Source organism: Myxocyprinus asiaticus, chromosome 24, assembly GCF_019703515.2.
Source record: "Myxocyprinus asiaticus isolate MX2 ecotype Aquarium Trade chromosome 24, UBuf_Myxa_2, whole genome shotgun sequence".
NCBI classification, from domain to species: domain Eukaryota; kingdom Metazoa; phylum Chordata; class Actinopteri; order Cypriniformes; family Catostomidae; genus Myxocyprinus; species Myxocyprinus asiaticus.
Window position 1 is genome coordinate 36,826,964 of NC_059367.1, and position 14,588 is coordinate 36,841,551.

At 38.4% G+C, this 14,588-nt stretch overlaps 2 protein-coding genes across 4 annotated transcripts in view; one reads left to right on the plus strand and one right to left on the minus strand.

The window, feature by feature from the left end:
• Positions 1 to 179: 179 nt before the first annotated feature.
• On the minus strand, positions 180 to 4,944 carry LOC127415457 (uncharacterized). Its single transcript, XM_051654216.1, has 2 exons — positions 4,555 to 4,944; positions 180 to 2,798 (listed from the first exon to the last, which is right to left on the minus strand). Exons 1-2 carry the CDS (start codon positions 4,747 to 4,749, stop codon positions 1,110 to 1,112), a joined length of 1,884 nt encoding a protein of 627 aa, XP_051510176.1. The 5' UTR covers positions 4,750 to 4,944; the 3' UTR covers positions 180 to 1,109.
• Positions 4,945 to 13,476: 8,532 nt separating this feature from the next.
• The window catches only part of LOC127415443 (intermembrane lipid transfer protein VPS13A-like), an 81,618-nt gene continuing 80,506 nt past the window's right edge, over positions 13,477 to 14,588 (plus strand). For all 3 annotated transcript variants that reach the window (XM_051654166.1, XM_051654167.1, XM_051654168.1), the window contains exon 1: positions 13,477 to 13,689. In XM_051654166.1, coding sequence (XP_051510126.1) covers positions 13,590 to 13,689 — 100 coding nt within the window. In that variant the 5' untranslated portion in view covers positions 13,477 to 13,589. The remainder of the gene's footprint in view (positions 13,690 to 14,588) is intronic.

The following is a 14,588-nucleotide window of genomic DNA, read 5'->3' on the forward strand; positions in this document are numbered from 1 at the left end:
TATATATGACAGCAGTGGGTCAGTGCTGTTTTGGCGGCACGCGGAGGACCAACAGCATATTAGGCAGGTGGTCATAATGTTTTAGCTCATCTGTGTGTTTTTGTGTGTGTGTGTGTATATACCCATACATACATATATATATACACACACACACACACACACACACACACACAATCAAGTCAAATGAATAAATGTTTATTCAATATTCCACAACATTCAAAATAAAAAAGTCAGTCTTGGAATAAGCATCTAATAGCATCTTTAAAAAAATCAACACAAAATATGAGGGCAAAGCTACCCAAAAGACTGCAACTTGACATATCTTTTCATTTAGAAAGAACTATAAAAAATGACTAAATCATTAGCTTATTTCAAATAATTTATCACATAGACTAATTTATTCTAAGTGCAACAACTTCAACTTCATGGCACAGAAGCACTCTAGATCTCTCTATATATGCTAAAGAATGCCAATGCCAATGCTACTTGCCAGTGTTGCCCACTCTGCATCCAACTTGATTTAGCTGTGGATCAGGACTTTGCAAACTGTCTGAAAAAATTTAAACATCCATAGCCACGAAGCACTGTTTTCATGAGATGCGCTGTACAATTGGGAATATCTCTCGAGTCCTTTCTCTTTAAAACAAAAATTAGGCTTGTCTTCTCTTTGTTAATATTTTCACCGGATATTGTGTCGTCCGTTTTCGAATTTGCCAACATTGGGCCATTTTAAAGCTAAAGTGTGCTAAAATACTTTCTCCTATCCCAGCTTAATATGCAGAGACAACTATAAGTAAGCCATCCATAGGTTAATTTTATGGAAAACTGTAAACACTGTGTCTCTGTGGTGCTATGAAAATTTCTCTGTTTGTTTTGAGTGACTCAAGAGAGACAAAATCATTGACTCAACAAATGCCATGAGTTGGGGGATGCGACTATTTGTTTGTTCGATCAGTGGCAGAAGGGGGGCGTATTCAGAAAGATGTTTTGAAAACAATGTTTATTTTTTAATTCCATTTGGTGGCGCTAGTGCTGCAGAAATAACACACTTCAGCTTTAAGTCAAAAAACCGTATTAGCTTTTTGAAAACAGAAACCCTGGTCCATGCACTACAGAAATGCCAAGGGGCATGTTTTGCTGTTGTAATTTAAAAGGAGTACATGCTCGAAATCTTCATCAGTGAGACTGTTACTTTTTGAGGAGCACCAATGGCTGAACAACCGTTCTACTGGGGTACTCGAGGGCAGAGTTGTATTGAACTTGATGAATACTTTTTTCACACGAGGAAATTCATTTAGGCATTTCAGATCTTTGTTTGCGCCCTCCAGGTACATCCGCACCTCTTCAGTTGCTCCCATTTTCCCATCTCTGTTTCCAGAACATCCAGGTCCATATGAGAAGAATTCATCATCATGAAGAGTTTGTCCACTAGTGTCGAGTTCCTCATTCCCTATTTGTACCTGAGAAACCTCAGTAACTAACTGTGCTCGTACAGATTGTCTTTCACCTTCTGGTAACCACCACAATCGAAACTGTGGCATGGTGGTAGTGGCTAATTTGGCATCAAGACTGTCAAACACCTGCTTGAAGTGAGTGTCGATAGCTTTAACGGTGTTGTCGATGACCTCCGAGAAAAAGTGTGTGTTTGGCTTCTTCTCCTGGAGCTTCCTTTTAAGGGTTAACAATGTCGGTAGCACAATGCCAAGGAAGCAGTTTTGTTCTCCGTGCAAAAGGTCAAGCGCAACAGCCACTGATTTGAAAACATCTGTGTATTCTTTGAGATAAGCCACTTCATCAGGCGTAAAATGTGGGACATCTAAGAAGTCGAGCAATTCTGTGAGTTGTGAATCAGTAAGTGACATTATTTTCTGAATGGCAAAATATTCTGAGCTCCACTGATTCATGCGAGGAACACTGAATTTCATATTTGTGATGGATTCCACCATGTCAGCAACTTCAGTCGAGCAACAGGCCTTGTGCCATATTGCTGTACATTTTGCAGTCGAACTATTGTGAATTTTATGAGTCCATCCCTTTGAGATGGCATCCGCTAGATCCTTTGAGGCAATCAAGTTCAATGTTTTCTCAGCACACCGTAGGTGGGGTGGTAAGAAATAGCTTAGAAAGAAGCCTCCACCATTTTCTTCCTCACAAAGAATGCTGCCCAAATCCTCAAAGTGACCTTCTTCCACTTCACGGTCATCCTCAGATGAGAAGTCTTTGGAGGCTTTCACAAAATGACTTTCGTTATCAGTGACAGTAGCTCGAACTTTGCTCTCAATGTTGTAGAAAGCATGAATTTCTTGAATTTTAGCTATAACTGTTTCACAAGTGTGTCTGCCCTGGATTCGTGTGCAGGCGAGAGCGGCAGACCTCCTTTCGAGACTGTTCTCAAGCCAGTGACAGGTCATTCCAAAGTAGCTTCTGCTGTTCACTGTCCATATATCAGCGGTTGTACATACTGACTGCACTTTGTCGAGTTTGACTTTTAGCTCCTCATTCATTTTATCATATGCAGCTTGAAGCCTTGAAACAAAAGCCTTGCGACTCATGACCTTTTTGCCTCTGCTTAACACTTCGATCAACTTCCTGAAGCCAGGTTGCTCTAGAATCGAAATGGGTTGCACATCCTCCACGATAAAATTAAAAACCAGGGCATTTAATCTTGATTGCGATGTGTCATAAATGGTGTGATCCAGCTTAGAATGTTTCGTGGCAGGTGGTCTTCCAGTTTGATATTCAGAATCACTTTCTCCATCCCTGCTCTCGGTCTTCACACACAGCGAAGCATGCTTTCTCTGGAAGGCAAAGAAGATTCAAGATATAAAGAAAACTTCAATCAAAACAATCAGAATGATTTGTTATCTGTGTTCAAATGTGCTATTTTATCAGTCGCTGAGTGAAACTAAAGCACTTAAAGGGGTCATGACACACTAAAGTGCTTTTTTTTTCATGACATTAACTCATTATGTTACATTTAAAGGGACAGTTCACCCGCAAGTGACAATTCTCTCATCATTTACTCATCCTCATGCCATTCCAGATGTGTATGACTTTCTTTGTTCTGCTGAACGCAAATGAAGATTTTTAGAAGAATATCTCAGCTCTGTCGGTCCATACAATGCAAGTGAATGGTGACCAAAACTTTGAAGCTCCAGTGGTTAAATCCATATCTTCAGAAGCAATATGGAGTGGGTGAGAAACAGATCAATATTTAAGTCCTTTTTTACTGTAAATCTCCACTGTCAAACAACCCTCCTAAATGCTGATCTCTCCTAAGAGTTCTTCTTTTGTTTTTGGCGATTCGCACGCTTCATGCATATCGCCACCTACTGGGCAGTGAGGAGAATATATAATAAAAAAGGACTTAAATATTGATCTGTTTCTCACACACACTTTTCACATCACTTCTGAAGACATGGATTTAACCACTGGAGTTTATGGATTACTTTTATGCTGCCTTTATATGCTTTTTGGAGCTTCAAAGTTCTGGCCACTTTTCACTTGCACTGTATGGACCTACAGAGCTGAAATACTCTTTTTAAAATCTTCATTTGTGTTCAGCAGATGAAATTCATACACGTTTTTGGGTGAACTATCCCTTTAAAGCGAATTTAAGTCTTTTTGGACAATTTTCTTTTTTTTCCAGGTTATTACAACTCAAACTGGTACAAACACCAACTGTTGGGTATTCTGATTACAAAAAAATTAGATCTTTCGATTCTTTAACATTTTGGCCATTTGCACACTTAAATATTGATCGGTTTCTCACACACACCATTCATATCACTTCTGATGTAGAAAGCGATATGACCTATGTAGATCTGATACAAATCTGTGCCGTAGTCATGCATCTCCAGTTTTTCTGGCTTCTTAATAATTCTTTTAGAAATAAATATTTGAAAATATGAAATACGGGTCTCTTTGCATCTACTACCTTAAGTGGCTTATTATCAAATGTAGATCATTTCAAAACTCAACAGAGCTGTTATACTGCAAAAAATATTTTCTGATTGAGCATTTTGTCTTTTTTCCCTCCTTTTCTTAAAAAAAACAAGAAAAAATTACTTGCAGGAAGACATTAGATTAGACATTTCTTTTTCTTTTTTAAATAGAGAAATCTATTTTTTTATATTTAAAGGTTTATGCTTAAAACATGAAAAAATATTTGCCAAATGGAGAAAGAAAAATAAAAAGTTTCCCTTTTTTCTTACCATAGGGTGGCAATAGTCATTTAGTACACACTGTAATAATTCTTTGTTCATTTTGAGTCGGGCATGATTTGAAAGTGTTTTGATTCACTAATAAGAACATCTGCTCATAAGAATCATTTGTTCAGGATCGGACACTGGTCGCGCTATTGATTCAAAATAACCGATTCTTAAGAATCATTTGTTCGAGAATCGGACAGGTACGGTATTTATACCGTATTGGCGGAAGAATGCACCTTCGTGAGCCATTAAAGCAAACGGACATCATAAAAATGTATGAGTTTCGTTCAGATAGTTTTTAATGGAAAGGATTTCGATTCCCAACCATCTTTATAAAACATACCTCTAAGTGCTTCTTTAGATTAGATGTGGAGTTTCTTGCAGAGGACAACATCCTAATTTTTGGAAGGCAGAGATTGCATTGAACAGTTATGTTTCTCCCCCTTTCCTCCCTGAATGTGAAATGCTGTTTGTAAATCCACTTGTCCAATGATATACGAATCCCCTCCATCTTCAGACCAGGCTCTGCCACGGACATCTCTTTTCAATTTAGGGGCACAATCAGTAAGTTACGTTACCTTGTTAATATGTAATCGTGTAAATCGTAAAATAAAACGTACCCTACTCTAACTACATGTACTTGACTTTTGTAATTTCATTACGTAATCTAAACGTAGTGCGTTACTACCCCTACACAAAACGTGCATTTACTGTGAAACAACGGGGTTTCTTCTTCTTTGGGTTACAGGAGACTGAAGCGCTTTAGGCACATACCGCCACCTACCGTTTACGGTCCAATCAATACTTTACTACCCCCCAACACAGCACGGCACACAGCACCAATTTAAAATTATGCTGACCATCTAATTTGCAATTAGAAATGTGTATTCAATTAGAACAATGCCAAAGTGAACAGTCTTCAATCACCTTTTAGATACAGACATCACCTGTCAGTCAATTTGAGAATGCGCATGCGCATTAGCGAGACCAGCCTGAAAAATTGCGTTTTTTTAGCGTGGCCTGAGGTAAAGAAGCACAATTTATGTTACCATTGTTGTCCGATTTTACTGCTGATTTGAAATATGTTCTTTGATTTTAATCTTGACCAACCGTTTTGGAGATATTCTGTCTATTCCCCATTCTAATAAAGAGGAGCTGAACTTTTCTCCCGCATGTATTCAAAGAAAATAGCCAGAACCATTCTACCAAGGTGAGCAAAACAAAGCACTAAATGCAGCGGTAAACTGGCGAGGAGACCAGAGGCCGTTCTTTTTTAGGAGGAGATGCTTCAATACGCTGAATAAACTGCTTTTGTGAGTAAACAGCGCATAATTTAAGGAATTCGCCACCTTTCCACTAATATTCAACATGTTTTACAGTTGAATAATAAAAAATAAAATAAAAAAAATCCTTTTGGAGTGAACTATTTGTGGAGATTACTACGATAAAATTGTTTTATAAAAGGAGCCACGAACAATTTTGCGACAGGTAAGTGTCAGTTTACGGTATCGTTCCCAAGATGACGGTCGTGTCTAGAAGGTATCCCTCTCCCGTTAAGTTCTCGCGCATGCGCATTCTATTATGAGGCTTTCGCCTGTGCTTTCTATGGCATTACAAACTTAAATAATATCAATAATATAACATTATTATTATTATTATTATTACGTAGTGACTATTTGCACTAGGTGTAAATAGGCCTACCTGCCACACAGTGTGACAGGTTGCACTGAAATCTGGAAACATATCAATTAAAGACAATGTGCTCTGTTAAGACACTGTGGATGTGCTATTTTCCTTGCGTATGATCTGGATTCTAATCCTCCTTTAGACCAAATTTTCCCCATCCAGTTTCCTGTCTCCACTCTTAATTTTTTTCCTTAATACAACCAGGGCTGGTTCCTGGCAGCTATGCTAGGGTGGGCTGGGAGATATCATAGGTGGGCATTTGGGATGGGGGAGGGGTTACTCAGCCTACGAATTTAATGTCTTTAATTGACGTGATATAGCGTAATTGTCAAGATCATAAGGCCCAGTATAACTATATTTTACACTTTTTCCTCATATTAAAAAATATAGTGAAATAAATAAACTGATAAACATTGTATATAATGTGCTCCCCAAGGCTGTGTACTGTCACCTTTACTATATTCTATGTACACTAATGACTGTATCTCACACTGTGATTCTGTTAATATTTTCAAGTTTGCAGATGACATATCATTGATCCGCCTAATAACAGATAATAATGAATCAGACTACAGGAGGGAGGTGTCTACACTGATTGAATGGTGTTGTACACATAATCTCAAGATGAATGTCTTAAAAACACAGGAAATGGTATTTGATTTCTGGCGGCGACAAAGTGCTGTTCTGCCATTTACCATCAATGGCCAGGATATTGAAAATGTACAAAGCTTCAAGTTCCTGGGAATTACTATCTCTGCATCTCTGAAATGGGATGATAACCTAACAGGCATTATCAAAAAAGCCCATCAAAGACTTTTCTTTTTAAGACAGCTATGGTGTATCAAAAGATGGTATGTCCAATTTTTATAGAGCAGTGATAGAAAGCGCATTAACTTTATCACAGTGTGGTTTGGCAACTCCACTGCTCAGCAGAGAAGGCAGATCGGTGGCATAGTACGATCTGCCTCAAAAATGATTGGTCATGATCTTCCTGCCATTTCTGATATTTATGTGTCATGTATGCAAAGTAAAGGAATGAAAATCTTGAAAGATCCCACACATCCTGCTAAGTGCCTGTTAACTCTACCTTCAGGTAGACACCTCAAGGCAATTAAAGCTAAGTCCACACGCTTCCTAAATAGTACTTACTGTAGGATTGTTCATGTTCTCAATTCCTCCAGGACTCACACATCTGTACCTATACCGTACAATGATGGGCTGTTTTCTTATGTTGTACCCAGTGGTGCGTGATGTTGATTTGCTATTGCACTAATGATGATACTCTCCGTTTGTTTTTGTTTTTTTTTGGGGGGGGGGGGGTTCTATTTATTGTATGTTATTATTGTTGTGAGCTCACCGGGAAAAATTTTAGACAACTATGTTGTTGTTTGGCAATAAAGTATTGATTGATTGATTGATTGATAAAATCATAAGATTGAAGTGGACCTTGACAAATTTACACTTTCAGAGTAATTAGAATTACAGCCTTAAAGCAAGTTACAAAGACAAATCAGAGTCCCCAAGAATGCAAGGATGGAGTGCAGATAAATAATATCAAGGAGGAAAATAAGGATGGAGTGAAAGGAAATATATTAGATGGAGAGATCAATAACATAAGATTAAGATCAGTTTGATACAGATGGGAACTGCTTAAAGAAGTAATTATATAATATTAAATGATGACAATTCTTTCTGTTTGACAGAAATGTAATAAGCAATGATACTGCCCTACAAAGGCAAAACACAAAATTGAGTTCTGACTGAAACAGGTCTCTTATGATTTGTCCGGTGACAGACAAGTTTGTCTCATATTCTGAAATTCAGAGAAACAATTGTGTGAAAATGCAGTAACAACAAAATCCACATCAAAATAATTCAAGCCATTTTTCTCAGTTTCAATGTTAGTTAATGAGTATGGCCTTTGTAGGGTAACAAAGTGTATTGATATGTTTACCAGTGAAACTATATGTGTAAAGTCAGTTGGGGAACACAGGAATTTGGATGGATGGAAAGTAATAACACGTAAGCACCAAAAGTTATTTTCATGGCAAAAATAGAGTAGTTTAAAGCGCACTGATAAACAATAAACAACAAACTATCACAGCACTGTAAAAAGATGTATAAGAGATGTAAGACACTTTTCTTTTTCTTTCTTTTTTCTTTTTCTTTCTTTTTTCTTTTTTTTCTTTTTCTTTTTTCGGGTGGGAATTGTAAAAAAAAAAAAAATAATAGTTAAAAATAATAATAATAATAATAATAAAGCCTGATACCGGAGCAAGACAGAATCTTACGGGACTGGGACTGAAAAATTTGCGCAGACCACTACCTGTGCTTGCAGGCTGGAGCTGGAAATGTAAAATATTACATTTGTTTTTGCAGGAGCGGGACAGAATCTCTCAGGAGCGGGTCTGTAAAATCCATCCCGCACAGACCTCTGCTTTATAATTCAGGTCCAGTATTTCATGAACACCCGCAGCATGATTTTGGGTAGCTGATCAGAATCAGAATCAGAATGAGCTTTATTGCCAAGTATGCTTACACATACAAGGAATTTGTCTTGGTGACAGGAGCTTCCAGTGTACAACAATACAAAAACAGCAAAAATAGATAATAATAAAAAATAAAACTAATTATACACATACATACAGAAACACACATACATACACACATACACATGGGTAGTGCAATCTAATACAATCTGTTATCTGTTATGTACAGTGCAAATACAAATCTGTTATGTACAGTGTAAAAAAAATTTTTTTTTCAGAGGAATGAAATGGCAGAAGAGGTTGGATGTGTTGGATAAATATAAGAAAGACTAAACTGTGTATTGCACATAGTTATTGCTCAGTGGGGCAATTTAACTGTTCATGAGATGGATAGCCTGAGGGAAAAAACTGTTCCTGTGCCTGACGGTTCTGGTGCTCAGAGCTCTGAAGTGTCGTCCAGAAGGCAACAGTTCAAAAAGGTAATGGGCAGGGTGAGTGGGGTCCAGAGTGATTCTTCCAGCCTTTTTCCTCACTCTGGAATTGTACAGTTCTTGAAGGGGGGGCAGGGGGCAACCAATAATCCTCTCAGCAGTCCGAACTGTCCTTTGTAGTCTTCTGATGTCTAATTTCGTAGCTGAACCAAACCAGACAGTTATTGAAGTGCAGAGGACAGACTCAATGACTGCTGAGTAGAACTGTATCAGCAGCACCTGTGGCAGGTTGAACTTCCTCAGCTGGCGAAGGAAGTACAACCTCTGCTGGGCCTTTTTCACAATGTCAGTGTGAGTCTCCCACTTCAGGTCCTGTGAGATGGTAGTGCCCAGGAACCTGAATGACTCCACTGCTGCCACAGTGCTGTTTAGAATGGTGAGGGGAGTCAGTGTTGGGGTGTTCCTCCTAAAGTCCACAATGATCTCCACTGTTTTGAGCGTGTTCAGCTCAAGTTTGTTTTGACTGCAGAAGACAGCCACCTGTTCAACCTCCCTTCTGTATGCAGACTCATTGTCATCTCGGATGAGGCCGATGACAGTGGTGTCATCTGCAAACTTCAGGAGCTTGACCTTGGCGATGCAGTCGTTGGTGTAGAGGGAGAAGAGTAGTGGGGAGAGCACACATCCCTAGGGGCACCAGTGCTGATTGTACAGGTGCTAGAAGTAAGTTTCCCCTGTCTCACAAGCTGCTACCTGTGGTGTGGAGGGAGAATATTTGATAAGAGGGAGTCTGACATGGTTACTGCACACAGAGACAGCATCAGTCTTCTATATGGGCACTAAAAACCTATACATTACACAAAAGTATCTCTTATTACCCTTCTCGCTCGAGTGATGTCTCGGACTCTCCGGATTATTGCAGCTGCTTTTTGAGTGTGTTGTTGCTTTTGGCCAATGACAAAAATAGAAAAATGCTACACATTTCTTGTGCTGTTTTGTGATTGGTTGGGCAGTCTACAATGTACCCTCAATGTTTGCAACAAACAGCCCGCCCCCATATTGCTTTTAACCAATGCCAAATTGGAAAAATAAAATGTTTATATATATATATATATATATATATATATACAGTTGTGCTCAAAAGTTTGCATACCCTGGCAGAAATTGTGAAATTTTGGCATTGATTTTGAAAATATGACTGATCATGCAAATAAACTGTCTTTTATTTAAGGATCAGATGAAGCCATTTATCATCACATAGTTGTTTGGCTCCTTTTTAAATCATAATGATAACAGAAATCACCCAAATGGCCCTGATCAAAAGTTTACATACCCTTGAATGTTTGGCCTTGTTACAGACACACAAGGTGACACACACAGGTTTAAATGGCAATTAAAGGTTAATTTCCCACACATGTGGCTTTTTAAATTGCAATTAGTGTCTGTGTATAAATAGTCAATGAGTTTGTTAGCTCTCATGTGGATGCACTGAGCAGGCTAGATACTGAGCCATGGGGAGCAGAAAAGAACTGTCAAAAGACCTGCGTAACAAGGTAATGTAACTTGAAAATGCCAGTCAGTATTGTTCAATCACTTGTTAAGAAGTGGAAAATTCGGGGATCTCTTGATACCAAGCCAAGGTCAGGTAGACCAAGAAAGATTTCAGCCACAACTGCCAGAAGAATTGTTCGGGATACAAAGAAAAACCCAAAGGTAACCTCAGGAGAAATACAGGCTGCTCTGGAAAAAGACGGTGTGGTTGTTTTAAGGAGCACAATACAACGATACTTGAACAAAAATGAGCTGCATGGTCGAGTTGCCAGAAAGAAGCCTTTACTGCACCAATGCCACAAAAAAGCCCGGTTACAATATGCCCGACAACACCTTGACACGCCTCACAGCTTCTGACACACTGTAATTTGGAGTGACGAGGCCAAAATAGAGCTTTATGGTGTCAACCATAAGCGCTATGTTTGGAGAGGGGTCAACAAAGCCTATAGTGAAAAGAATACCATCCCCACTGTGAAGCATGGTGGTGGCTCACTGATGTTTTGGGGGTGTGTGAGCTCTAAAGGCACGGGGAATCTTATGAAAATTGATGACAAGATGAATGCAGCATGTTATCAGAAAATACTGGCAAACAATTTGCATTCTTCTGCACGAAAGCTGCGCATGGGACGCTCTTGGGCTTTCCAGCACGACAATGACCCTAAGCACAAGGCCAAGTTGACCCTCCAGTGGTTACAGCAGAAAACGTTGAAGGTTCTGGAGTGGCCAAACAGTTTCCTGACCTTAATATCATCGAGCCACTCTGGGGAGATCTCAAATGTTCATGCAAGATGACCAAAGACTTTGCATGACCTGGAGGCATTTTGCCAAGACGAATGGGCAGCTATACACCTGTAAGAATTTGGGGCCTCATGGACAACTATTACAAAAGACTGCACACTGTCACTGATGTTAAAGGGGGCAATACACAGTATTAAGAACTAAGGGTATGCAGACGTGTCATTTCATTTTTTTCATTGTTGCCATGTTTTGTTTTATGATTGTGCCATTCTGTTATAACCTACAGTTGAATATGAATCCCATAAGAAATAAAAGAAATGTGTTTTTCCTGCTCACTCATGTTTTCTTTAAAAATGGTACATATATTACCAATTCTCCAAGGGTATGCAAACTTTTGAGCACAACTGTATATACAGTATACGTATATATATATATAATTTTAGTTTTATAATGAAATAAATTAATATGGTGGCACAATTATATTTTTGTCTACAAAACTAATTTCAAACATTTAAGCATATGCCTTCAGATCAAAAGATTTTTAAGATCATGAGAAACATTTCAGTCAAGTGTTCCAAAACTTTTGACCGGTAGTGTATATATCTAAAACCATGTTTCCAAAATGTTTAATTGGGTGGGCTCAGCCCACCCCTGCTCATGCCTACACCCAGCACCGAATACAACTTAGAATAATAAATAATGAATATAAATGTTGATTTGGTCACAATGAAGGTCAGAGAGTTGAGAGAAAGGTTTGATCCGGGTAAACCATGGTTTTACTAAAGTAATACTGTAATTGCCATAGTAGCGGAAGCCATAGTTTTAATGAAATTAACCATTTTTGTTATTACAGAAATATGCAGTTAACATAGTAACCATGTTTTAGTGGTTACTATAAAATACCATGGTGATACTATGCTTAATGCATTAAAACCATGGTTAATTTTTGTAAGGGACATTTAGGATTAGGTTTAGGGTTATAGATTGGTGTAGGGTGTCTGTGGGACTCTAAATAAACACACTGCAGTGATGCCCTGTTAGTATTTAATTAGGTGTGGAAATAGTATCTAACACTATTTGCACTTAGTACAAAGAAGATGTTAATATTTACACATATAGTGCAAATAGCCTCTGCCTTATGTATTTATGTTTTATTATTATTAAGAAATCATGTTGTCTTCTTGAAATCTCATAGCATCCCATGTTTCTAGGATACAGTAATATTTTGATAAAGTTCACGTTAAGGCACATTTTTACTTTAAATCTTAGATTCTATTATTATGACTTAATTAACTGATATTAATAGTAATTCATTAATTAAAATGTGTTTGTGGTGAAAAAACTAGCTGCTATTTAAAGACGTTTATCTCTTTTAGGACTGGAAAATGTCAAACAAATCTTGTGGAGATTTTGATTGTGCTCCGCAGCTCGCGCTTCTTTTTAGTCGAATCGAAAAATCTTTGTTTATTCAATTATAAAGTTACATTTGAGCTGATTAATACACGGGGTTCCTTACACAAGGAGCGAATTAGTTACCACTAGACCACCCAGCCAAACTCTTAAAGACAGAACTGATTCATGTGTTTCTCCAGTGACCAATAATATCTCATGACCGAAAGTAGCAGACGTAGAGCTAAAGTTATCAAATGTATTATGTGAAATATTTATTTCAGACTGATCATCAAACCTGACTGTTCATATAAACAGACGATTTAAAATCATCTTTTACGAGCGCTCCTCGTTGCTGTGAGACTTCAAGTTACCGCCGTGTAAGAATCTCGCGAGATTGACGAGAGAGGGATCCCTTCTATACACGACTAGAGATAATTTAGCAGAGATGGGCCACTTCTATTAAAATAAACGGGATAAATTGGAACGCTTAACCAAGGAGCTCTGAGCGCTCAATGGTCAACGGATGTAGAAAGGAAGTCTCACCTTACAGTTAAAAGAGCCAATCACCTTTTAGAAACAGACATCACCTGTCAATCAACAGTAGAACGCGCATGCGTATTAGCTATACAAGCTGGGAAAATTGCGTTTTTTTTTTTTTTTTTTACATAATATGAGATAGAGAATCACAATTTATGATACCAGTATTGTCAGATTTTATTGCTGATTTGAAATATGTTCTTTGATCGTAATCTTGACCAATGATTTTTGAGATGTCGGTCTTTCTCCATTCAGGTAGATAGGAGCTGCACTGTCATGAACTGAAATAGCCTCCCGAGAGCGTTCCAAAGATGGCCGGAAGTGGACTGACTTGCTAGAGAGACTTTGACACGACCCAAAATGACGGCCGAGTGAACTTATTTACCAGCAGAGGGTAGTGTCGCACCGGGAGAGCAGTGAAGAACCTCCCAGATACTCCAGTGTTTTTAATTTCAAGAAACGGGGCAGTCAGTAAATACAACCACACTCTGGGGTTGTCCACGAATCGCAGACGAAGGAAAGCATGGTGACTGCTGCATGAATAGGACATAAAGATGGTGTTCGAGTCTGTGGTGGTCGATGTCTTAAACAGGTTTCTGGGTGATTACGTGGTGAACCTCGACAGCTCGCAGCTCAGTCTCGGCATATGGGGAGGTAAATGTGCCAGGTGTCAAAACCAAATGCTTCATTTGCTTATAGTTCTTGCTACATAAGACATCCAAGGCTCACAGTGTGTTTGTGTAAACTCGAGCGGGTGTTTTGATCATACTGAACTTGCATGAAAAGCTTATATTGCTCTGACGATTTTGTTGGGAAGTACCTTGGAGTACCATGCTAATACATCGATAAACAAATGTGGTAATCATTCAGTACCTTGGTATTATCTTATGATAAGCTTTCTGAGCCATAAACCTTATTCACAGTAGCGCCATATTTGAGTTTTGGTGGGAATGAAAAGCTGTGAGGGAAAGATGTGTCTTCAGTGGAATTCACTGTATACAGGTTTTTGTCTACTGAAATTTTTTGGAAAGGTGTCTCAGCAGAATGATCCAAAACACTTTAAACAACAGTACAACCCATTGAAAAGACCACAAGCCTTTCCCTCACAGCTTTTCATTCCAGTCAAAAATTAAAGATGGCGCTACTTTAAAAAAGGTCCTTGGCATCATCAGTGTTTGTTTGCAATTGTATATACTGTTGGCTTCATATTATGTTAATATAGTCATATTTTGCATACTGTCCAGTGGAAAGCAGGGAGAACTGAAATTAAAGGGATAGTTCACCCAAAAATGAAAATTATCTCATCATTTACTCACCCTCATGACATTCCAGATGTGTATGACTTTCTTTCTTCTGCTGAACACAAACAGAGATTTTTAGAAGAATATTTCAGCTCTGTAGGTCCATACAATGCAAGTGAATGATGGTCAGAACTTTGAAGCTCCAAAAAGCACAAAAAGTCATTTTTTTACTATAAATTCTCCTCCCTGCCCAGTAGGTGGCAATATGCATGAAGAATGAAATCGCTAAAAACAACAGAAGAAGAAAGTGAA